Source organism: Embiotoca jacksoni, unplaced genomic scaffold (genome assembly GCF_022577435.1).
Source record: "Embiotoca jacksoni isolate LCO1_2020_lvr unplaced genomic scaffold, fEmbJac1.0.p SCAF_24, whole genome shotgun sequence".
NCBI classification, from domain to species: Eukaryota; Metazoa; Chordata; class Actinopteri; family Embiotocidae; genus Embiotoca; species Embiotoca jacksoni.
The window spans coordinates 2,474,556-2,499,129 of record NW_027185375.1 but is presented as its reverse complement, the minus strand read 5'-3'; the positions used below and the strand labels follow the sequence as shown (position 1 = coordinate 2,499,129).

Here is a 24,574-nt window from a genome sequence, read left to right as displayed (position 1 = left end):
CTGTTAATTTGGGATGAATCCTCCCACTTACGAATGAGCAGGATGCTTTTATTTTGAAAATGACAGGTATGCTACACACTTAAATCAGCAAAGCTTCAATAGCAGTATGTGCTGAAATGTAGAAACACTTGACGTGAACCATTCTTCAATTTTATTTCACAATCATAAACCCTCTTGACGGCAACAATAAACAGTACATAAGTATGAGTTAAAAGTTAGAGAAATTGCATGGCAATATGTGGAGTCCGGTTCTCCATGTATAAATTGTAATTTTATCTGGTTGAGAAATAAAAAATTAGTTTCTATAAGGTTTTAATGAAATGAACTACGTTGTAATTAACAGTGTATAACCTTAACTGGTTACAATCACATTGTTTTGACACAATTTTGACTGTTTAGTAGGAAAAGTTTGTCTTGTCTTGTCTTCTATACAGTTTAAATGATAGTTTATAGTATTATTTTATAGTTCTCACTGAAACTTTACTGTCTGATTAGATGAATGGCATTTACAAGGTCAAATGCCAAATGTTGCACTGTTGATGCGAGTGAAAAATAATGGATCCTTCCTTTGCCCATGCCTCACCTTTACACCGAGTCTCATTAAAATCAGGCAGTTTTTCCAAAACACTGCTGACAAATAAACCATAAGGAAAACACGGAGGTAAATAAATACATGTAGAAGAGGTTAAAAAGAAAATCATCAGATAGAGTAAAAATGGGTTATTGTTGATAAAGATACAAAGAAAGAGAACTAAACTGTCATGATGTTTTAGAGGCAGAAAAAAGTCATTTGCAGTTGTATCAAACGACATTCTTTATTTACAAATAGATATTTTGCAGTGATTTCAAAGTTCCTGTAAAAGATTGTCATTCTAAAAGAGGATTCTGCAGGTCTCTAACTTGAACTGTACAACGAATGGGACACTGAGCATAAAATACATGCAAATATCTGTACACTCAGTTCCTGTCACCAAAATAGATCTGATTACAAAATATAGTGCTCAATATAAACATCTGTGGAGTTCTGTTTCACCAGCTGTCAAGTTCTGAAAATGCACATTTGAAATTATTTGTCCTCTGGGTGCTGTATATGAAAATAATGATGCTTCTTAAGCTTCGCAAAAATAGACCTTTCAGTCTTTGTCGATGCTGCATATTATTACGCATGTTCATGTTCTGCATCTTCAGCAGCAAACACTTGGGATTGTTGACTAAAGAAGTGTTTTTTTTTTCTTTTTAGAGCAGTAAAAAAAAAAAACACACAAAAAAACTAGTGCTTTAGTCTGATCGTCTCATAAATGCCCGTAAGTCTGCGAGGTCAGGTCGGTCCCCGGGAAACTGAAAAGGTCAAGATCCGGCAAGGACAGTGAAGTGTCACTGAAAAGCCTGCACCCAAAATAACATGCGGAACGTGGTTGGACTGCAGCCTGTGTAGGAACAACACAACGACCGTACAATACTGCGTGTTTGACCAGCAAAGGAAGTAAAAGGAGCGACGGTAATGTGTGGCTCTGTGAGGTAAAGAAACTACTGTCACCTTTAGGCAGGAGGAGACACATGTCAGTTTTTCAAGCCATTGCTTCGTCACTTCTTTAAGATTAAATGCCACTATGTTTAGCATTTGAACATATCAGAATCTGGTGCCGTGTATTCCGTTAGCTCTCAGTGGTTATGACTTCATGAGCTTCTTTACAAATAAAATTGTAACTATTAGGGGGGGAAAAAAAAAAAATCACATCCTTCCCCACAGTTTGTTTAAATGTTTAGACCACTTCCCTCCGATACTTTGACTTGTGTTTGTTGGGAAAGCGCAGGTGTATGACTGATGGCTGAATTCATAGAGAGACCGTGCTCTTGTGCATGTTGGTTCACTGTCCTGGCTGACTGGAACAGAACCATCATTAATACACCTGTGCTTTCCCCTACAATGACAAGTCAAAATGTCTGCAGTGGAAAAAGGTCTATTTCTTCATCAAAGCCATCAACTTGTCTTTCAGACCCCATCACGACTGTAGTACTCAAGAATGGTTCTACCCTTAATTCACAGTTCCATAATAGATCTGACCAAATTTGCCTTCATTAACAATTAACATTTAAGGGTTGCTGTAATTAAAAACCTCGACTTAAAACTTAGCTAACTATAGACCTCTAACCAAACTCCCACCTATCTACATGCGAGATAAAAACAAATCACTGAGTCAACCGTCAAACATAAAAGGCATAGAGGCATGAATGACCTGTAATTTTCTAAATTCAGACAAATCTGAAGCTATGGTATCTAACCTAAACTCACCGTCTAACCACACAGTTACTCTGGACCTACAGCACGACCGCGTGGACCCTTGGGAGTTATTTTTTTGACCACGATATGTCCCTAAATTCTCACACGAACCACGTCTCTGAAAAGTTTCCAGCTGATCCAAAAGGCTGCAGCGAGAGTACCGACAGGATTTCATTTCTCCCAAATCAGCATCTCTTCATTGTGTGTAAAATCAAGGATGGGTGGCAGTGTTCGCCCAGTGCATAGCTCTATCTCTCCTCTGTGTTGTCTCGCTATGAGCGAGGGTAAACGGAAATCACGTGACTGCGTTTTGGTTACAACTCCGCACTTGTTGGAACTCAAACTTTTGATGACTGATGAGATGACCAATATCAAAATATTGCAGTTGAATATCAATGTAGAGAGATAGGACTGGCAGTTGCACACAGAAACCCGCCAAGCACGTGTCGGGACTCCTGCTTGCCTGAGCTGACTGACTCCCTGTTGACTAGCTGTCCATTAATGGCTTTAAATACAATCTTCTCTGGAATTAAATTTTTCTCAAAATCACAGTGATCTCGAGTAGGTTTGAAATGGAGGTATATGATCATTTCTACACATTTATTTTAAGCTCCCTCACCAGAATTAAAGAAAGCCCTATTCTAAAAATGCATGCATCACAAAACGTCTACAGTGAAACCCAAACTGGTTAAAGTAAACCGGCAGCTCTAAAGTTAGAAGGTGTTGTCTTGTTGGGATCAAATCAACAATTACAAGGGAGTTTCTTGTGTGTAATAAAACACGCCTGTCAACTAAAAGCAGAGCAATCAAATGCTCGTGATGTAAAAGCAGCAAGCAGAGTTGTGAGAGATGGAAATGGAAAGAATACTGTTAAATAGGAAGCTAACACCAATAAGAGTCTCTTCGCAGGGTCTTATTAGAGCTTGCGCATCAATCTCCTGTATTGGTGCGAAATATAAACTCCAGGAAAAATAAGATGGAGTGAATGATGGATTGACTATCTGTCAGGCTGATAAAAAAGATTGAAAGTCCTCGTAAACTCCCTTTAGTGAGTTTACAGCAGCTCTGACTCCCTCTGCTGGCACCTTCAGGGAACTACAGCGCAACTCGCATCCAAATCTCTGTACACACTACATGCCAAAAGGTTTCTACACTTCCTACAAATAGTTCCACAGCCCAAAATAATCTGTGAACAGATATGGCTGTTTCATCTATAGAATAGAAACTGAACCAGAAACCCAACCCACATACGGGATTTATTGCTTAAGACCCAAGCAGCCTACTTCTTCTTCACAGTACAAGTATAGTTTATAGTGCTTCTGCCATCCAAAGTTCTATCAGTCACTTTCAGAGGAACCTCAGATGTAAATAGTCAACATTTAAAAGTGGTTCTCTCGTTCTGCTACTCAGTCGTTTCACAGCAAAGCTCAGACACTGGCCGGCCGTGCCGATCACTCCTGAAGAAGGAAACAACAGAAAGGCAGCGATGCCCCCAATATCACTAGACAGGATTATTACAGAGGTCTATTCAAACAGCCATGAGTGAGCTCTTACTGAATTTTTTTTTTTTTTTTTTTACAACTTGAGGCCATTATCTCTACCTAATTATGACATTTCATCACAAGCTCCACAATTAATATAATCTAAACCACTTATCTAGAATGTATCTGGAATGTAAATGAATGAATCTCAACAAGACTCACCAAACCGCTGAGTCATGTTGTGATTTCCGATGGACCATTAACGGGAAATTGCAGATACACTTAATGGGTTCAACAATTGCAAAAATCTCCTTATTGCTGTACTACTCACAATGTAAAATATCATTTTAATGTCGACGCGAGGGTTGAACAAACGATCCCACGTAAGACGTACTGTACAAGGTCGCACCAGGTTAAGAGTTGTACATGTACTGCATAAGAGACGGCCTAAGAAATCATAAAACCGAATTTCAATCGAGACTTGGTTTAGCGACTAAGTGCCGACGGCAAGATGTTTGGAATGGACCGAAAAACAATTAGACACCGAGGTTAACACCATATAACAATCACCGTCTTTAAAACTGAGACACTCACAGACAGGTTTTGGTCAAATGCAAAGTCGATTTCAAGAGTTGCCCTGTTAGATGAACCATCAAAGCGCTTTTAAAACACTGTTTCCCATTCACACACACACTAATGAGGCTGAGCTGGTGCAAGGTGCTCCCCTTCCATCACAGGTACATTCACACACCGACGGCACGCCATCGGAAGCAACTCAGGGTTCAGTTTCTTGTCCAAGGACACTTAAGACACGCGGGATTGAACCGCCAAACCTTCCCATTAGTGGGCAACCCGCTCTACCACCTGAGCCACAGACCGCCCAGCCTCTGTCCATGCTGCACTGTGGACATACACACACCGACTTGTCTTGCACACACTATAACACCGTACAATAATGCACAACAGATCATGTAAACATTGACGGGTAACGTCCACACACCTGAACCTTTGAAGATGCCCTCTGCAAACTTGCAAAACAAACGAGACGCCAACAGCAAGACTTTTCGCATTCGGTTGAACAACACACACGCGTGCTCAGGACAGCTGTCGGCGCAGTTACAAATTCTAGGTCACACAAGTCCGAGACACGTTAGATCGGGACTATCCATCTCACGGATAACCACCCCTTTTTCTATGACGCACGAATCAGATTGAACCGTAGGCATGAATGGATGCGAGTGTGCATCTTGAGTTATACATGGTCTACATGGGTAACCTCTGTGACAGGGAGGTTCAGGGAAACCCTCTGTGTGTGTGTGTGTGTGTGTGCGTGTGTGCGTGTGTGCGTGTGTGCGTGTGTGTGTGTGTGTGCGCGCGCCAACAGGACTGCACCTGCTAAAGTTAAAAACAGGCTTCAAAATGTCGCTCTCCAAGCTGAAGCGACATGAGGCCGATTGTGAAAACCGCCAAATAGACCGACTTTAGACATCTTCGACAGATGCGACAAGTAATAAATCATTGTACTAGGCTGCTGTCTGGAGTTATAATTAAAAGGTAAACTTTAAGGGTTATTTAAACAAGGAATTCTGTGTGGCCCTGGAGTCCCCTGTGATTTTCTAGTTGGCCCTTTTGCTATTTAAATTGAATTGGCCTGTACGTGAAGTTTTTTTTTATTTTTTTTATAAATAGTCATTTAGTTGGATTTTGGAGAAGCGAGCATATGTGAAGACCAAATATTTACGGCTGGCCGACAGGGTGTCAAGAGGATGCGGTGGTACAAGTGTGATTAGTGGGGGCTCACACTTGGTTTCTTTGTGCAACAATTGCATTAGAAACAAAAGCATTTGAAAGCAGAGTCGTGTAATCGGCACGTGTGATCAACGTACGCGTGTTCCTCTACCGGAGCCATACAAATGTTCGATTTCTTTAGCTTTGCACTTGTGGCTAAAGCGCCAAGTCTGTGTCTCACAGTGCAATCACTGTTTCGTATTGATGGTTTTTTTTTTCTTTCTCACAGACCATTTAAATACCCCCCTTTAAAAGGATCTGCCGATAACATCTTGGTGCCAGATATCACAGGGAACCTTCACCTTGTAGAGACCAGGGTTTTTTTTTTTTTTTTTGGAGGTCAGAGCTGTTTTAGTGGCACAGAAAGGAGCCTCTTAAATGTGTTTTGGCTCATCGGTCTGTTCTGGATTTATGTTTTTAAGCAAACCTTCTAAACTCTAATGATTTGCTGCTTTTGCAAACAGAATACGAGTAAACTGAGTATGTGACGCTGCCGCCGTGACTTCTGTGAAATTGTGATGGACTAGCGATTTTTTTTTTTTTTGACTGATTAAAATTGTAACTTGTTACTTACTACAAAGGGCAGGAGGTCGGTGTAAAGTCAGCAAGAGGGTGGATGTTTACAACGGACAGGTAACGATACTGCACACCTTTGTTTTCTATAGGAACCAGTTTAAAACTGAACTGTACCTCTGATGTCACCAGCCGAGGCCGCTGGGGGACCTCGCGATGCACTGAGCTTCTTTCCTCTCGCTCTTTTACTCTCTATACACTCACCATGTCATCTCATTAACATCATGCTTCTCCTCTCCCATAGTTTCTGCTTATTGTCTGTTGCCACTCCATAAAGTTCCCTCGCTCGCATAGTTTCTGTTCTTTCTTTTGCGGACGTCTCCGGCCGTGGAGATGCACGTCTCTGCTCTGTGATTGTCCGCCCCACCAACAGTTCATGTTTTGGATCTCTCTGCTCTCCTTTCGCCCCAACCGGTCGAGGCAGATGCTCCGCCCACCTCTGACCTTCTGTCGGAGGTTTCTTTCTGTTAAGAGGGAGTTTTTCCTTCCCTCTGTTGGAGGTTTTCCTCCCTTAAAGAGGAGTTTTTTTCTCCCCCCCCCTCCTAGCATATGTAGGAATTGTTGGGTTTCTCTGTATAATGTTGTAAAGTTCTGCTGTAAGGACTTTACTGTGTTAAGTGCCATGAAATAACCCGTGTTGTGATTTGGCGCTACATGAATAAAATTGAAATGAACTTTGTTTTCTGATGATTTCCAGGGGAATGCATTATTGCTGACAGAAAAATGTAAAAAAAATAAGAAACAAGACTGGAATAAAGCACAATCTTCCTTTAAAGAGGACGGAGTCTGAGGGGCAAATGAGCACACCGGAAATGTACAATATGACGCTTCATCACAAAACTGATGACCTACAAGGATTCAGGGGATCTGAAGAGGACTTGTTCTCCAGTGTTATGTCAACAGTATCACATATCAGGGATACAGCATAGGACAAAGAAGCTTCTCCTTGGAACCGGACGGTCCGGACCTCACTCCCTGCAACGTGAACCCTCAACTAACACATGCTCTGAGATAAGCACCAGCTGACAACTGATTTATAATGTCATATTATAGTAGATAGGGGTCCATAAACCCCTAGAAAAATGGCAACAAGGTTCCTCACCGCTCCACGGCAACAGAACCCACGTGGCTGTCAGTGTTACCGGTCCAAACTGGACTGGGCCGGACCTGAACTCTAACTTGGAACAAAACAAAACAAAAACAAAAAAACAGCCTGAACTGCTCCATCAGCGGAAGGTGACATGACAATAGCAGAGAAGTGTGCAAGGTGAGGGTGGGGATCAGGAGAAGCAGACAGAGCTAGGGGAAGAGGAGAGGGTGCAGACGGGGGTGGGGAGGCCGTAGAAGGAAGGGTTGGTTAGGGGGAACAGGAAGAAGAAGAAGAGGAACACTCCTAGCAGGTAGGAGGAGAGGACGGTGTGGCGGTGGGGGTGCTCCAGGGCGGTATTGATGGCAGGGAAACCCATGTAATTACAGAAGGAGTGGCACAGGACCGGACCCATCAAGTGACCTGCAACAGACAGGGAGAGGAGCCGTTATCAGCACACTTCACCAGCGGAAACGGGACTCTTTTAAACTGCTGTATAACCCGTGAGGCAAAATGACTAGTAGAGATTACTGGCTCTACATTTTAGCATGTGGATAAGTAGCTCATGTAGACGGTGTTGTGTGAAACAAACATGTGAAAATCCAGAGGTGGAAAAAGCTTCTGGTGTTACTTAAATGTTTGAAGGCATAATTGGTTTTTTTTGGAGTAAGTCGCAAATGCTGAAGTTGGCATCCGATTTGCTGCCTTTCGAGGAGAAAGGTAAGGGGAAATCGAAATGTTGATACCAACAAAATAACCTGGCAACCGATTATCAATGTGTTAAGATGTCCCATTTAAAGCCATAACATTTGTAAGTACGAATTACAGGTTGCGTTGCTTGAGCAACATCGGCCCCTTGAGTTACACACTTTGTTGTTATCATTGGTCTGGCACATCTGTATTTTCTCCACGCACTTGAAACTCGAGCAGAAAGCTCGCATCGAGGTTTGGAGGAAATTTTGAGGAGCAGAAAGAAGCGTCAGTGAGCCAAATCTGGCAAGTAGAGGGATGGTGGGAGCAGCAATTGTGTTGTTGAGGTCGAGATATGCGTGTTTTCGATGTGCTGTGAGTGGACGTGCCATCAGGCTACAGTTCAGGTCGCTTGCATCAAATGTGTTCCCCTCAGGGATGATGATCTGATTCTTTTGGGGGGTGGGGGGGGATCTGGGAGAGTGACGTTCTGCCCTTTAGAAATGCCAGTGTTACTCAAGTTATCTCTCCAGGCTCATTGCTTTATTGCTGTGAGCTTTCTGAAGCATTTTAAGGAGCTTCATTGCCAATTTATCAGGTTTGAAACTAAATATGATGCGCGCGTGAAGGTTACAGCCGCCTCATGATCTGCGTACCGTTCCCCATGCAACGACAGCGGTCTCTTCCTGATCCACCCTCGTGCAAGAACCCCGCATCATGTTGTGTTCGTGGTGTTTATAAGTTCGACAACTTAAACATAGATGATTTAAAAACACCGAGGTGAATTTTTTTTTTTTTTAAACCGACGCACGTAAAAGCAATCCCGTTTAAAAGATCAGCGTCTGGATCCGGCGGACACAAACAAACCAAGTAAAGAACGTGAGGTGTAAATGAAAGCTCATCACCTGTTCTGATGAAGATGAAGGCGGTGTAGGCCCCGAACACGGCGGTGTAGGAGAACTGAAAGACTGAATCAGAAAACAAAAGACATCCCTCATCAGCTTCTTCCGTCCGACCGCCGCGTGTGATGCGGTCGGCGTGAATGCGGTGCCAACACACCTGCAGCGAGGAAGATCCCCGCCAGCGTCCCCTGTCTGAACCGCAGCAGCTCGATCATATGGTGGAAGTGAGCTGGAAGAGAGGCAACAACAGGGACTCAAAAAAAAAAAATTGCAGCGACGCGTTCGAACCGTGCCGCAAACGTTCGGCCCGCGACAGAGATTTCAATCAATAACGTGTGTGCTGCTGTCAAAAACGCAGTTTTTATGACCCCCCCCCCCCGCTTGCCTTCGACACAAACAAAAGGGCACATTTTCAAAACGACAAAGTTTGAGTCACGGCAGGTGAATCGTTTAGCGGGGACGCATCTACGCCATCAAATTCTCAGCATTGCTTTTCTGTTATTAGAGAAACCAGTGAAGTTTGAAATGAAGCAATCAAGATGTAACTGAAGTGTAAACATTCAGCTTTAATTTGAGGGGTTTAGAAAAAAAAAAATCTATTGCGGTAACTATTTAGGAGTTAGTCATGTATTACATACAAACCCCATTTTCACAAACTGAAAGTAATTGGACAATTAAATAATCAGCAGTTTTCATGGCTGCTCCCTCATTATTTCATGACACAATACGGAGATGAAAGGATCGGGATTAAATTCCAAGTGTTGAGTTTGCATTTGATAGCTGTTCATGGGAACTCGTGAGGTATTTAAAAAAAAAAAAAAAAAGGATCCCATAATTGGATTGACAAACAAAATAAACCTCACAGTGATGTCGGGAAACTTTAGAAGCGGCCAAATGAACAATTTGATTTCTCATTAAGTGCTAAGTGCAGTAACACTAAGGAAGAAAGTGGATAGTCAAAGAATTTATCAAAGAAAAAAAATAAAACATCTAAACTATAGACTTCAACAACAAGGGGGCCTTCGTGAATGCAAATACAATAAGTTTACATCGAGTTGCGAACCAACGGTAACACTCAAGAACAGAAACTATGAAGAACCAAGAAACCATCTAAAAAAAAAATCCTGCCAAGATCCATTAAGAGATTAAACCAAGATGAACTTGTGCTAGAATGATGGGATGAGAAAAGCATGGAGAAGGAAAGAAAAGGCGCAACCAAATTGAAAGGGATCTCCACTGTTGTATGTATTGTGTACAATGAATCACCAAAATTTATGGAAAAAGTGTAGTTTGTATTATTGGCATGCTGGGTTAGTGACAATATAAACAGGACCAGTAAAACTTGGACCTACTGGCTCAAACTTTTTTTCTGTTGAACCCTTTCATCACTTCCTCTTTTCATCATATTTGACATGAATTCTTGAGTTCTGGCCAAAAATGGGTTTTGTGAGGTAACCTCGACCGTTTGGCCATCACACTGGAATCAATTCCTCTTTTAGTCCGCGGAGTCCCCACATGGAACAAAATACAGCGCTGACAAAACCCCATCAGGCTCTGACGCGACACATTGGAAAACCACCTAGCCAGCTGACGTCCTTTGAATAAACGATAAAAAAAAAATATATGAATGCAGCTCTAAAGTTTCTGTGTTCATATCTGACACCTGATGCTTCCACATGTTTACAGCAGGTTCACTGGGTTTTGGATGTGCTTTTTTTTTTTTCCTCCACTCAGTTGTTCGCCTGAAGATTTCTGCCTGCTCTTCTTTTACTTTTATGAAAATACAGACTGAACTATACAGACGGCATGAGAGATTTACTGCGAACTTTGGTTGTAAAGCAGCTGATTAGCGAATTAAAACAGGCCAAAACCCTCCTCTCAGTTGATCTTTTTTTCCTTTTAGTTCATGACGTGCAATTTCAGACACGCATCAGACAACACCAGTTCATTGATTCATAACTAATTAATCTGACACGAGCCAATCAGATCCTCCCGTTTCAGTTATTAGGTTTAGAACCATGAGTGCTCAGACTTTTACAAACGTGAAATACAAAATACAGTTCTTACAGAGGGCTCATTGAAATGAGGCTCTCGTTCGGTTAACTGCCTGTTGCTTAAATTCCTCTTCTCATGTATCTGTTCACGTTATGTGCTTATTTACTCGTTTACTTCTGTGTTTATTTGCATACAGAGCGGGGAAGTGAGACCCGACCTCAAGCAGCCACTGGAGACGCATGCGACGACGCATGAAATACCAGTTGGGCTTAAAGCCGGCCACACGTGGTCTGATCTCACCAGGACGCATGTCGATGAAAGGTGGAAACAGGGTCTGAGAATGCCAATATTTTTACAGAGGAATGCCTTTTATCCCACAGCAGGCTTCCCTGCCTCGCGGTCATCATAACGTCACGTGTCGATAAATTCTCGATCTAAGTTTCAAGGCCCACATTGACAAAGTGACGAAAACGTCTTTTTTTTCCCACCTTAGAAACATCGCCGAGGTTTATAAATCAGACAGATGCCGAAAAGTTGATTCCTGCCTTCATTTCCAGCCGACCGGACTACCGTGATGCACTTTTTACTGGCTTACCGAGGAAAACAAGAGAGACTTCAGCTCATCCAAAACTCTGCAGCTCGAGTATTTAACCAGAACCAAGAGGAGAGAACACGTCAGTCCAGTTCTAGCTGCTCTGCGCTGTCGATAAAAAAAAATAATCTTTTCTCTCTGTGGCCACTCCGGAGCTCCGTATGAAGGCCATTAGTGCCACAATCCACCCGTATTTACAATTCAGTTCAGCACCGCTCCACGAAGCCTTGTTGCCAAAGATGCCATTTCAAAAGCGCCCACGTCCACCATCATTGTCTATTCACACACTCGTTTAACCCCACCGGTGCCACATGTTTTGCTCGTGTAGTTAGATTCGTTTATTGATCCGAGTGATATTGAAGGATTCGTGTTTTGAGTATCGGGACATTTATTAATTAAAATTAATATTGGTTCTGGATTCTGTTGCTATTAATAAATTAGTTAACTTTAAAAAAAATATACTGGTCATTGATTAATTTTGCTATATAAATTCTGCAGTCTGTGTTGGTCAGTGCTCAGATTCTGTCATGTATAGTTGTCTACCATTTGAGATGGAAATTAGAGTTTGGTTATTGGTCCCTGATACCAGGGTGGTGCTCCGTGATTTGTTAATAATTATTAATAATGTTATGAATAGTATGGTAATAACAAAATCTTCTCCCCCGAGGCGTGATATCGCATTCGTGAGCATTGGACGGGCAACAGAATGCCTATATATAAGCACAAAAGTAAAAATATATGCAAAGATCCATAAAAAGAGGTTTGGAAAATGTCCAAAAAAATTTAATAAAGATGCAAATTGCAAGTTGCAAAAACTTGAACTCACCTACTCCAAAAAAAAGAGGGCACGTGAAGATGGCAGTGGAAGGACCAGCACAGGGCACCAGCATCGGCAGCATGCAGGCTCTGAACACCAGTTCCTCTGTTAGTGGCGCCACCACCTGATTCCTCAACCAGCGCATGTCACTGACACACAACATCCAGAACCACGGGTCTGCAGGGAGAGCGATATACCGTATAAGATATGATACATGATATAACACGTGACATAAATAGGAAACGTAAATGTCAAATTTGAGACGTCGTCAAAAGCAACATGTTGTACCAATATTTGGATCACATTTTTAAAATCCCTGATGACGTAAGAATTTTTTATTTTTTTTTCTTAAATGAGGGGGGAAAAAAAATCTAGCTGGTTATCTAGCTCACCGAATGCCACTCGGACCCCATCTGTGAAGCTCCAGGGACAGTCCATGGCCAACTGTATGAGGGGCCCGAGAAACAGGACCTGCAGGATAGAACCACACACACACACACACACAGACAAAACTGCTGAGGAAGACCAAGAAGATGAAGGAAGTGCTTGGCCCAAGAAACACGAGGGATCAACATTAGGCCAGTGGAAATCTGTACTGTAGAGTCTGATGAGTACTGATGAGTGGGGCTGGTGACACTGTTGGAGATGTATTCAGGATTTGAGGCAACAGCCTAATCAACTCGGCATTTCCAGACGAACCAAGAAGCAAAGTGATGAGGCGCCGCATCAGACGACCTCGCCTCCAAAATGATCAACCAGTCAACACAAGTGCCCAACGTACGTGCAAACGGCTTCCTGTTGACTGATCACTTTCACACAGGCCCATACAACCTATTAAAATTAAATCTTGATTTTTTTTTTTTTTTTTTTTTTTCTTTTTTCTGCTAAACAGAAAGTGGTGGCCTGATTAAAAATGGAATCCATTCCACACTGCTACAAAAGCTTCAGATGACCACCTCATGAGTGCAGGTATGAGAATAAAGAGTGTGCAAAGCCGCTATATAAGCAAAAGATGGCTACCATACAAAATCTCAAATTTAACTCTTATACTTTGTTTAAAAAAAAAAAAAAATTCTTCCAAATGTTGCTCGCGTGGGAACTCTTGAATTAAGGAGATTTCTATGTTAAGTATCCTGAGAATACTTTTGTTGTGATTATAAATTTACGTGTACATGTCTTTCAATAAACTCCTGCACTCCAACTCTACTTTCATAATGGATATTACTACGTACCTTTGCTATACAATAACGTACAGACATTCTGCAGAGATCCCTGAAGAATGTCAACCATTACTTAGAAGTTAGAATAGGAAATGTTAAAGAGGAAGCAGTAGGTAGTTAAACTCATACCATCCACAGACGTGTCGATTTTTGTTGTCATATATATTCATTCATACATACATAGTGTACATCATCATAGAGTGAGGTGTGTGTGTGTTTCTTACCATGGTGAGCAACAGAGGAAGTACAATGGCAGGAATGAGGCCTTCAAACCGGATCCCCATGAGAGCAAGTAACGATGGTCCAGTCTGACACAGACACAGAGAGACACACACACACACACACACACACACACACACACACACACACACACACACACACACACACACACACACACACGCGTCAGTTTAGGATAACAAAAAAAACAAAAAGAAACGTTAATATGTCAGATAGCAATGTGATGAGCAAGACAGACACAGTAAAATGATGTTATCGGTTTCTGAGACATAAACTCACCGTGACACCTGTGAATTCCTTCCACGCCCACACAAAGAGCGGCGACAGACCCGACACAATCAGGACGCTCGTGAAGCGCCTCTTTATCACCGCAGGATGATCTCTGGGGACGGAGGACAGGGGGACAACAATCAGTGTTGCCACAAGTGCGGCTGACACAACCGAGCAGTGAAAGGTACTTGACCAGCCCTCACACACTGAACTGGATTGGGCAGGATTGTTTTCTCAACGATATTTTTTTTTTTTTTTTCCCCCATGACAATTTTATGAAATCTATTTGAATAAAAAAAAAAAATCAACTTCACCATACAACCCTGTTTACGCTGTGAAAATGTAAATAAAAACAGAATGAGATGATTTGCAAATCACATAAAGCCATATTTAATTGAAAATAGACCAAAGACAACATGTCAAATGTTGAAACTGAGAAGTTTCCACTGTGCTGCATCACCTCTTCTTTTAACAACACTCCAATTGCTGGAGTTTTTAAAAGTGAAATGTTGTCCCTTTTTTGCCTGATATAGGATTTCAGCTGCTCAACAGATCAGGGTCTCCTTTCTCGCATTTTCCATTTCATCGTGCGCTAAATGTTTTCAATGGCTGACGGGTCTGGACTGCAGGCAGGTCAGAGAGCAGCGTTGTAATTGGATCAAAGTATTCTTTACGTTCAAAACCAAAGTTCTATCTCAGTGTAAACAACATTTATCAGGTAGAAGAAACCAGATTTTGGGAGTTATTATAGACAATAAATGTTTATATAGGACAAACATACATGCATATACATACGATACAGAAATTGGTAACTTAAATGGGAAACACTTTGTCTAATAATCAAGAGGTGTGCAAGATATTTGACACAAACTATTAAACAAGTAATTCAGGCTTTGGTTTTGTCTCACCAGGATTATTGTTCAATAGTTTGGTCCAATACTTCACTAATTAATATAATAAAAATGCAACTGGTCCAGAATAAAGACACAGGTGGAGATCTTTCTTGTGGGTTGAGAAGTAACGTTTAATTTCGCAAGAATGTCTGTCTTGGTTTTGAAGTGACAAATCGATTGCTGTACTCATTGATAGTTTTCATTAAGAACGTCACAACAACAAATACTCCACTCATTTTACACAAAAAGCAGGCAGGCGACTAGAAAGCTGGAAAGGAAATGGCGTTCCACTAATTTAGAAGAATTTCACCTGGCCTGGAAGGATAGTCTAATATTATATAAGAAAGCTCTTCGTAAGGCCGCGACTTTATATTATTCATCACTAATAGAGGACAACAAGAACAACCTCAGGTTTCTTTTCAGCACTGTAGCAGGCTGACAAAGCGTCACAGTCCTGTCGAGCCCTCTATTCCTTCAGCTCTCAGCAGTAATGACTTCATTAACTTCTTTACTAATAAAATTCATACTATTAGGGAGAGACCGATTCTCTCCCTAATAGTAAGAATTTTATTAGACCCTTCCTGCCACCGTCACTGACGTCACGTTAAGCACAGCAGCCCTGAAAGCAACTGTAGGAACAGATGTAAACTTGGAAAATTTCTCTCCTGTTGAGCTCTGGAGCTCTGGAGGCAGATGGCTCCGTCCACCCCTGAGCCTGGTTCTGTCGGAGGTTTCTTCCTGTTAAGAGGGAGTTTTTCTTCCCTCTGTTGTTGGTTTTTCTCCCTTAAAGAGGAGTTTTTTCCCTACTAGCTTATGTGGGAATTGTTGAATTGTTGAATTTCTCTGTATGATATTGTAACGTCTTGCTGTAAGGACTTTAATTTGTTAAATGCCATGAAATAACCTATGTTGTGATTTGGCGCTATATAAATAAAGTTGAATTGAACATGAAGGACGAATGAAGACTTCATTTCAATGAGATAAGAAAGAAAGAAGTGTTAGTAAACGCGGCTGCAGCAACAGCAAAAAAAAAAAAAGAAGTGATATTCCACCAGGAGAATGTAAAAAAAAAGTTACCGATGAAGAAACATTTCCCAAAATATTAAAGGATATAAACAACTGCAGGATGTAAATATTGAAATCTATCAGTTACTTGTGATTCTTTACAATAAATGATGAGAGAACACGGAGTATCCGTGACTGTCAAGATAGTCGAGGTCGGGGCGGGTTTGGCTATGAGATCGAGAGGTGTCCGTCACATCTCCAACAGTCCAGCTGTTGACAGGTTTGGATCAGATCATCAAGAAGTCAAGCAGCTGTGGAGCAACTCGTCAAAGTGCATTTCCACATTGTTAACTGCAAAATGCAACGCGAAGCGCTCCATTCAAGGTAGGAGAGTGTTATATAACTGCAGCTGATCTACCTTATTATTCACGGGGGTGGCTGAGAGGGAAAATGAATGCAGGGCCACACTGCGGTCCTTGTTAGTGTCACTTTCAAATACTGTAATATGGCTCGTGTGCTCAGAGGAAGCCGTGTGCCTGTTATCATTTCTATGACATATCAAATAATAGTCATTTCAAAAGTTTATATAAAGTTAATAAAGCAAGAGAAGAACAGAGAGCAGCAATCACCCCAGTAAATAAAGCACACTGCGCTTTTTAGGGTCTCTATTAAAACTGTGTGTGTGTGTGTGTGTGTGTGTGTGTGTGTGTGTGTGTGTGTGTGTGTGTGTGTGTGTGTGTGTGTGTGTGTGCTCACCTCGGCAGGTCACTCCTCCACACGTACAAGCTGCCAACATAAGTACAAGCCAGCAGCAGGCAGGACAGGACCGACAGCGAACACAAACCATCCGGAGGCACGAAGTCGCCATTGCCGTGTTTCACCTCGTCCGTCAGAAGGTTTGGTGGCAAATTCTCCTCCTCCGCCATAACCACTGTCGGTCGAGACTAAACCAAACAACTTCTGGGAACCGGGACTGCTGACGGATCATCTAACAATTCAAACCGTCCGCCGACATAAGCGGCGAAGTTGTCAATAATCTCCTTTCCGAACGTGTGAGCTAACAGTAGCTAACCGGAATACCAGCTTCTCCGGCGCTTGGTAATTACGTCATCGCGAGTTCTTCGTAAACGTTCTTCTGACGTGTGGCGTCCAAGCGTTTAAGGTGCATTACCGCCATCTGCTGTATTGGAGTGTGGACAAGCGTTAACTATCCCCATTAAAAAAACAAAAAAAAACACCCCTTGCGATGGATTTCTAAATCCAAATTAACACATTTTGTTTTAAATTAAACTCCCTCTTTAACTTGTCTCACTTTCGTGTGTACTTATGTCAATGAAAAATGTCATTCTACTGACTCCTTTATTTGTTCATTCATCTATTGTGCTCCTTTTGGATGTCCTCACTGTGCCACCATCTCTCCGAACTCCGTAAAGGTGTCTCCCTGAGTCTCTCTGTGTCTCCCGAGTCTCCCTGTGTCCCAGCTGTGCTGCCATACTTTAATCACGTTTCTTCTGTTTTGCTTAATTAAATCATCTCCACACACTCCAGAGCTTGTTTTGCTCATTTGTCCGCCCTCTCGTTGCCATTTAACCCTTCCGTGAGCCGCCGGCCACATGAATGATACTAAAGTTGTCATATTTTTAAGCTTGTTGTTTCATATATTTCTTAAATAAATTCTGCCTGCTGCGAGGTGTGAAGGATTTGAGTGACATTAATGCTGAAATCAAACCTGAACAAAGACTGACATTTTTTTAACTTTTATCTTCCATCCACTGCAGTGCTGTTAAAATCGCCAACATCTCCACTGTAAACACGGACAGATGTTCTGATGTTCTCCTTTTAACTGAACACTGCAAAGTTGGTATACTGACTGCGAAACCACTTTTTCCACTATTTGGATCTTTGGATCCACCGGTACATGCTGGGACAAATTATTGATATGTTTGCAATCTATCATCCAACTCGACAGCAATATTGCCAAGATCTTTATGTACTTGCATTTTTTTTTCCAAAATGTAGTAGTAGGTGGTACTGATAATGATCCAATATGCAATCTGACTTGAGTAGTTTTGCACATCTGGTCTCACTTTTAGCATGGAATGACTTCCAGTCTGCTTTCCCTAACTTTCTCCTTGGAATTCTTGATCTTCATCGATGTCTATTCCAATTTTGATTACTGTGGGATAGTGGTTCAACACCTCCAACATACTAACAGCCGCTTTTCATTGGATGCTTACAATCTATTATACTTTCAGTATTGTGCGTACAACTGTAACTACCATGTTCTTTTTCCAGCATTAATACATAATGGCCAATTTTTGGCAACTGAAGCATCTTAGTGGTGACAGAACACAGAGCCTAACTCCAGAACTCATGTAAGCTATAAATACCTTGTCTGGGAGACAGTTTCCTCTCATCAAATTGTAAGATCTCAGACAAACTATCGTACTTTTCCTTGTTTCCGGTTCCATATGGTACGTGCCGTGCCCTCTAATGGGCTCCACTATTGATTAATCCCATCAAGGCTCTGCCTCGATCTTTTGTATTCACGACCAATCAGGACGTAGCACTACTGTAAAATTGGGCTGCTATAAAACCCCGGAAAACCTGTTTGTCATCCCTTTTTTTACTCAGCCATCCTGGAGATAGGCTCAATCTTCGAATTCTAGTTTTGCAGCCGCTGCGCCTCAGCTCTGCTAGGCTCAGACCCGCACCAGACCTGCTTCTTCTGCCTCGTTTGGAGCCTCCAGACTTCTGCCCGTGTCGTGCTCTCCAGGGAGGAGCGCGACTTGTAGGAAATTGGACTACTATGAGCAGCTGGGTGCCACAGTAGTAAATGTTAAATTGTACACAGGGGCTAATGCCTTTTTGAAACAGAATTTTTTTTTTCAAACTTGACATTTGTCACTTGGTTGAACCGATTTTGGTGTTCAAATGTCAATATCTTTTTTTTTCAACAGGGAGGGAACTGGTGGGTATGTGAGAAGACAGGCAGAGGTTCTTTGTAGTCTAGAGGGAAGTGAACAGAATGTTCAGTGAAGCCAGGAAAGCCAGGGACTGTGTGTGTGTGTGTGTGTGTGTGTGTGTGTGTGTAGGGAATGTCTGTAATAGTCCAGGGGATGGATATCTGGGAGTGTGTGTTGTCTGCGCTGGAGGAGCTGTAGGAGCTTGGGTGGAGAGGTGTCTGCAGGCAAGTGGTAATACTGACTGAGCGGCTGAGGGTGAGTGAGTCCAGGAGCTGGGTGGCAGGTGAGTGTGGCTGACGAGGGATGTGGAAATCAACTGGTGACCACTGAGGGTCAACATAGGACAGGCTAGACGAGGGTCGACTGGATCTCCATGCATCGGCGCAGGACTGCACAGGTGAGTTTTTCAGGCTGAGGGATTTCACCGGATTGAACAGCAGGAAAACCATCGAGGATATCAGGTCGGTTAACACGTGGCTGGTGGACTGGACTATAGCACAAAGAGACATGGATCAGACCTTGGCGAAGGACAAGAAGCACGACTTACTGCGAGCGGTCTGTAGCATGATACCGGGCAAACTGACAGAACGATCTGACGGAGATGAATCACAAGACTCTGGTCTACTACTGCCAGGAGGTGATGAGTCGAATTGAGCGCAGCTGTGCGCAGAGGAGTCACCATCAAAAGGGGTCTTTGGAGAGGACACCCTAAGGCCCACACCCATGAGGAGTCACACAAAACATCACACGAGCATAAAGAAAAAGACAGGGACCCAAGGGAACGCCATTTGCGAATGTCATCACATTTGGCACAAATGTTCACTTCGCCTCAAAGATGAAGCGATTCGATTTTGGTGGTCAATGGTAGGGGTTCATGATCACTGTGACCTCACATCTTTCCCATTTTTGAATCTCGGGAATGACATTTACTGGGACTCGAGGATAAATTTATTGCAACCCAGTTTCCAAAAAAAGTTTGGATGATAAAAACAGAAAGTGATGATTTGCAAATCATGTAAAGGCATATGTGATGAAATCATATTGTTTTTTTGGAAAATATTTGAATTTGATGCCAGTAACACATTTCAAAAAAGTTGGGACAGGGGCCTGTTTACCATTGTTTTGCATCACCTTTTTTTTTTTTTTACAACACTCTATAACCGTTCGGGAACTGAGGAGACCAGTAACCACATTTTTGAAAGTGAAATGTTCCCTGATACAGCCTGATGTATCAGTATTGAAAACCTGAACAGTTTCTCAACAGTTCAGGTTTTAGGTCTAGACGGAAGGCAGGCCAGTTTAACGGCCTGTTTCACAAAAGCAGAATGAAGAAAAGCAGGATAACAGAGCAAACGCGTAACGTTCTTCACTCCAAGTGAGCAGCAGCTTTTAATGGAGACATATGAAGATTTTAAACACAAAATATACATAAAAGGAAACACAGCTGCGATAATTAAAGAGCGTGAAAAGGCATGGCAGACAATAGCGGACCGACTGAATATCCTAAAAAGAAACCAAACAATGATTTTTACTGAAATTCATAATAAAATATTTCAAAGAGTTGGTTATTTGCTCAAATTATTATTGGTATGAATTACAGATCTCGCTCTTATATATTTTACATTTCTATATCGAGCCCATCTATTTAGGCCTATTTGTCTATCTGTGTAGGCCTATCTATATACTGTATGTATGTTGAGATGGATGGATGCATGCCTTCATCTGAAGCCTATATAATATAGCTCCTCCTATGTGTGATGGATTAACAGGATTTATGACACACAAAAAAAGAAGAAATTGGTGAAACACTTTGTCTTGGTCGGGCACACATCTATTAATGTTGATGCAGAGCAAATATGAAGGGACAAAAGAGAACCTGCAAACAGGTAAATGTTGAATACAAGAACATTTTGCAAACTGGTAAGTGTCTTGATTAATTATTTTTGAAATGTCTTATTGTCTCCACTGATTTTTAGCAGTGAAAACAAAGGTCTATGTGTCTGACACAGGGGGATGGTCCACCAGATTTCACTCCAATTCAACCAAGGAAGGCCTGTCTTTGAAGGAATCCGGGGGGGACAAGCACTGACTCTGTCCCACCTGCAGAAACTGCTCCCCCTTCATACAAGGTAGGAGACACTGTTCCTGTAAGACTGCACATGGGATAAATCTATGTGTAAACTCTGTCATTGTCTTGCAGTGTCTGGAGACACCATCACTTTTGTGGATCTCCCAGACAAAACTTTAATCCAGGAAGTATAATTTATTAAATGCCAGGCTTGGCGGCTGTCAACACTTGGTCAATAAAGTTTCTTGAATGTGGCAGGATGAAGCCACTTCTGGCTGTGACACCGGGTGGGAAGATGAGACTCTGTCACTGCACCCAAGAAGGCTGGAGGTATCATTTTAGTCATGTGAAAATGTTAATTTAGTCCATAATGGATACAAGAATAGCATGTGGGGCTGATAGAAAATATATTTGAAACAGGACCTTGAAGCTGGACAGCCGGAGACCCAGTCTGGCAACATGGTGAGTAGCCTACTACCTGAAGGACATCCACACCTTGCACAATTCCCTGCTTTGTTAAACAGAATACTCAAACTGTCAGACTTCTATACAGCATACACATAAAGAAACAAATAGTGCTGGCAGAGACAAAAACTCAAAGAAACTGCAGGATGTGGGCCTTGTCATGGTGATTAAATGAAAAAACTGGGAAAATTGGACAAGGAAATAGAAAAATTTGAAAGAGAAGTAAACGATACTGTGACAGAATGTATTAATGTGTTGATTATTTTTCTTTTTCTCTTTTAAGCTTTCAGGACAGGAGGGAACCCAGACAAAATAGAAGGTCAGAACAATGTGATGTCTCCTCCGTGTCTTTCATGAACGGAACAAATGGTCTAGTGAACGGTGACTAAGACCAAAAATTACATACTACAACGCAGAAACAAAACAAAACATAGTTGTATTTAAAACTAGTAGCCTATTCCTAGATAATGTGCTACACTGTCAAGTAAAATACAGACAGACATGTAAAATACAATCTTTTAGTTGAGAAAAAAACAAAACATCAACTGAAATAATTATGGACATATTGGTCTATGACCAGTCTGCCAGTGACATCATCTGGAAAAAGGGCAGCATTGTCCCAGTCCGTCTCCAGTGTCACTCTAGGAGCCCTCCCCTGTCTCATGGAGGCAACATTGTGGAGGACAATGCATGCAACAATTATGTCGCACGCCCTATCTGGCGTGACTCTGAGGGCGAAGGCGCTGGAAACGTGCCTTCAGAAGGCCAAATGCCAATTTGACGCGGACAGGCGTTCTCGCATTGTTCCTGCTGTCTGGAAGTCTGCAAAAGGAGTTCAAACAGCTGACAGATGTAACCTTTGTATCCCAGCAACATGCCAGAGAATTCACCTGACAACAAAAACATTTATTCTGTCAAAATGAATAGCAGAGTTACTCATCATGAGGTTCGAGGTTGATTAATTAGCCTAACTTTGGTAGCTTATACCTTGTGATAGTCTCTGGTCAAATTTTACAGGACTGAGCTCAGCCACTTCGCTTCAGTGTTGCTGAAGGCAAAGTCAGCATCAAAAATCATCTGAAACAATGCATGTTAAAGTTTGATGCACAGGATTAAGTTATTTAGTTGATACTAATGTGACCAGGTGATAATATCGAGGGGCCAGAATAAACTGGAACCGAGACTGATGTAGACCAAGATGTGAGCTTTACTACTTTATAAAAAAAAAAATAGCTCCAGTTAACTGGATAATGCAACTAAAACACAGGGAAAGATGAAGGGGTTGAGATAACTGTTTAATACAACAACAACAAAAAAATCAAATTAACCATAAATGAACAACCAAAGAAATAAAGAACGTGAGTTGAAACTGCACTGACAGGGAGACTGTTGGAAAGTAAGGTATACAACAAATAAACACCACTGCAGAACAAACTAATCGGAGCTAAAACAAACCATTTCACAGCACTACAATATGCTGAAACTTAAAAGAACTCAAACAAAACATGCATGAAGACTGCCACCATTTTGTTCTCCCTGGCAGAAATGAAACAACAAACGGCCCAAACAATTTTGTCTTTAAAACCAACTAAAACCTAACAAATGTTGGAAAAAAGAACAGTGGCTGGCTTCTCAGAAGTGTCTGGTAAAAGAACTAAGGAAACAAACAAACAAATTAATATACAAAAGAAACTTTACAACCACATTTTACAAACAAAAGCAAATACCTTCCAGGCCAGAAATAAAGCCCTTCCCCTCAGTTGGAAGCATGCAGATGCCTGGAGACTATTTATAAATTTAATTTTTTTTTTTTTTTTTTTAAAAAGGCCAAGTTAATATGTTAAAAAGACAATTGATTAATACATCTTTTATTTTGTCTAAAAAGCTAAAGGGCACAATGCATCTAGTAAAACCATGTTTTTAAACAAACAATTTAAAACAAAGGGAGCCTACCAAAATCAAAAAATAAAGTCGGGCCTCAGCTTGAGCTCAGGTGTGCAGGAAAAAGGCCCAGGTGAGCTTCCTGTCTCCCTTTATAGCCTCTCCTCCCTTCCTCCCTGGGTCCTAGTGCTCGACTGGTATCTGCCCGGCCACACTAACGTGCCCCAAAGTTACTTTTTTTTGTAATCTGTAGGCTACTTCATGTTACCTGCGATGTTGTACAATTTCTCCTTGATGAAAGACATTCTTCTGTGGCCAGGGAAGGTAATGAAGATGAGTTACTTTAATGTCAGATACAGACGTCTAATTAAAGTGGCACGCAGTGGCTTTGCTCAGATTTTCTGCATCCCCTACACCATATAAAAACATGCCACAGGCAAATCATCGTAGCCCAACACAAATCATGTGTGGCATGGTCAGGGCATGGCTCCGAGCTGTGCTCTGCTGAATTTTGGGACCCAGCAGTTGGCACAGATAGCGTAGGGCATCCCCTGAAAACTGATACTTATACAGGTATTCATCTGGAAAACCAAAGGGGTCCAATCTGTCCTGAAAGACTCCCCCTAATAATAATTGTTTCCTCATCAATAACATCCTCTATGAACGGAAAAGCCATGTAAGGGAGAAACCAGGAGAAACATGCATTTCCATGGGCTTTATATATTGCCCTTATAACGGACTTAATTGGAAACATCTTTGCAACTTTATTGCCTATTTCTAATCATATCAATAACTGCAATATGATATTCAACAAACCATAAATAACAACATAAACACCTGTTTTCATAAACATGAACCTAGTTTAATGCTTGTTTTAAAGCAAAATGGCCAACTTCCATTAGAACGTGGAATACATGTAGGAAACTGGTTTCTGATCAGAATAAACAAAACAGTGACTGAAAGGCATTGGGATTAAGTAAGCATGGCTGTCAGTCTGGTCTGGACCAGGCTAGTGGCACAGGATAAATCTCCACGGTAACTTATGCGCCATTGCTTTCGTGAAACTGAACCAAGGCTTACTAAGCCAAGATACCCGCAAAATCCCTTATACAGTGTGACGGCCCACCCTCCTCGTTTGCTGTGCTGCTCAGCCCGGTTTCCTCCTGGCTGCTTCCTGGGTGGGTCTTCAGGGGAATCAGCTGCACCTGAGAAGTCGGTGTAGCTACATCTACAAGGGCATGCTCCTTCACAGTGTTCTCTCTCTCTCTCTCTCTCTCTCATGCTGGGCAGCTCTCCACTTACACCTCCTCAATGGTAACCTCAGTTCTTTAGTTTAGGTTCGTTTTGCACTTTGGTGTACACC

General features: G+C 41.9%; 1 protein-coding gene across 1 annotated transcript; it reads right to left on the bottom strand.

The window, feature by feature from the left end:
- Positions 1 to 796: 796 nt before the first annotated feature.
- rce1a (Ras converting CAAX endopeptidase 1a) lies at positions 797 to 16,919 on the bottom strand. The gene is made up of 8 exons (XM_069159036.1): positions 16,588 to 16,919; positions 13,943 to 14,045; positions 13,651 to 13,734; positions 12,599 to 12,677; positions 12,216 to 12,383; positions 8,960 to 9,031; positions 8,806 to 8,868; positions 797 to 7,633 (listed from the first exon to the last, which is right to left on the bottom strand). The coding sequence occupies exons 1-8, from the start codon at positions 16,755 to 16,757 to the stop codon at positions 7,404 to 7,406; spliced, it is 969 nt and encodes a 322-aa protein (XP_069015137.1). The 5' UTR covers positions 16,758 to 16,919; the 3' UTR covers positions 797 to 7,403.
- Positions 16,920 to 24,574: the final 7,655 nt, after the last annotated feature.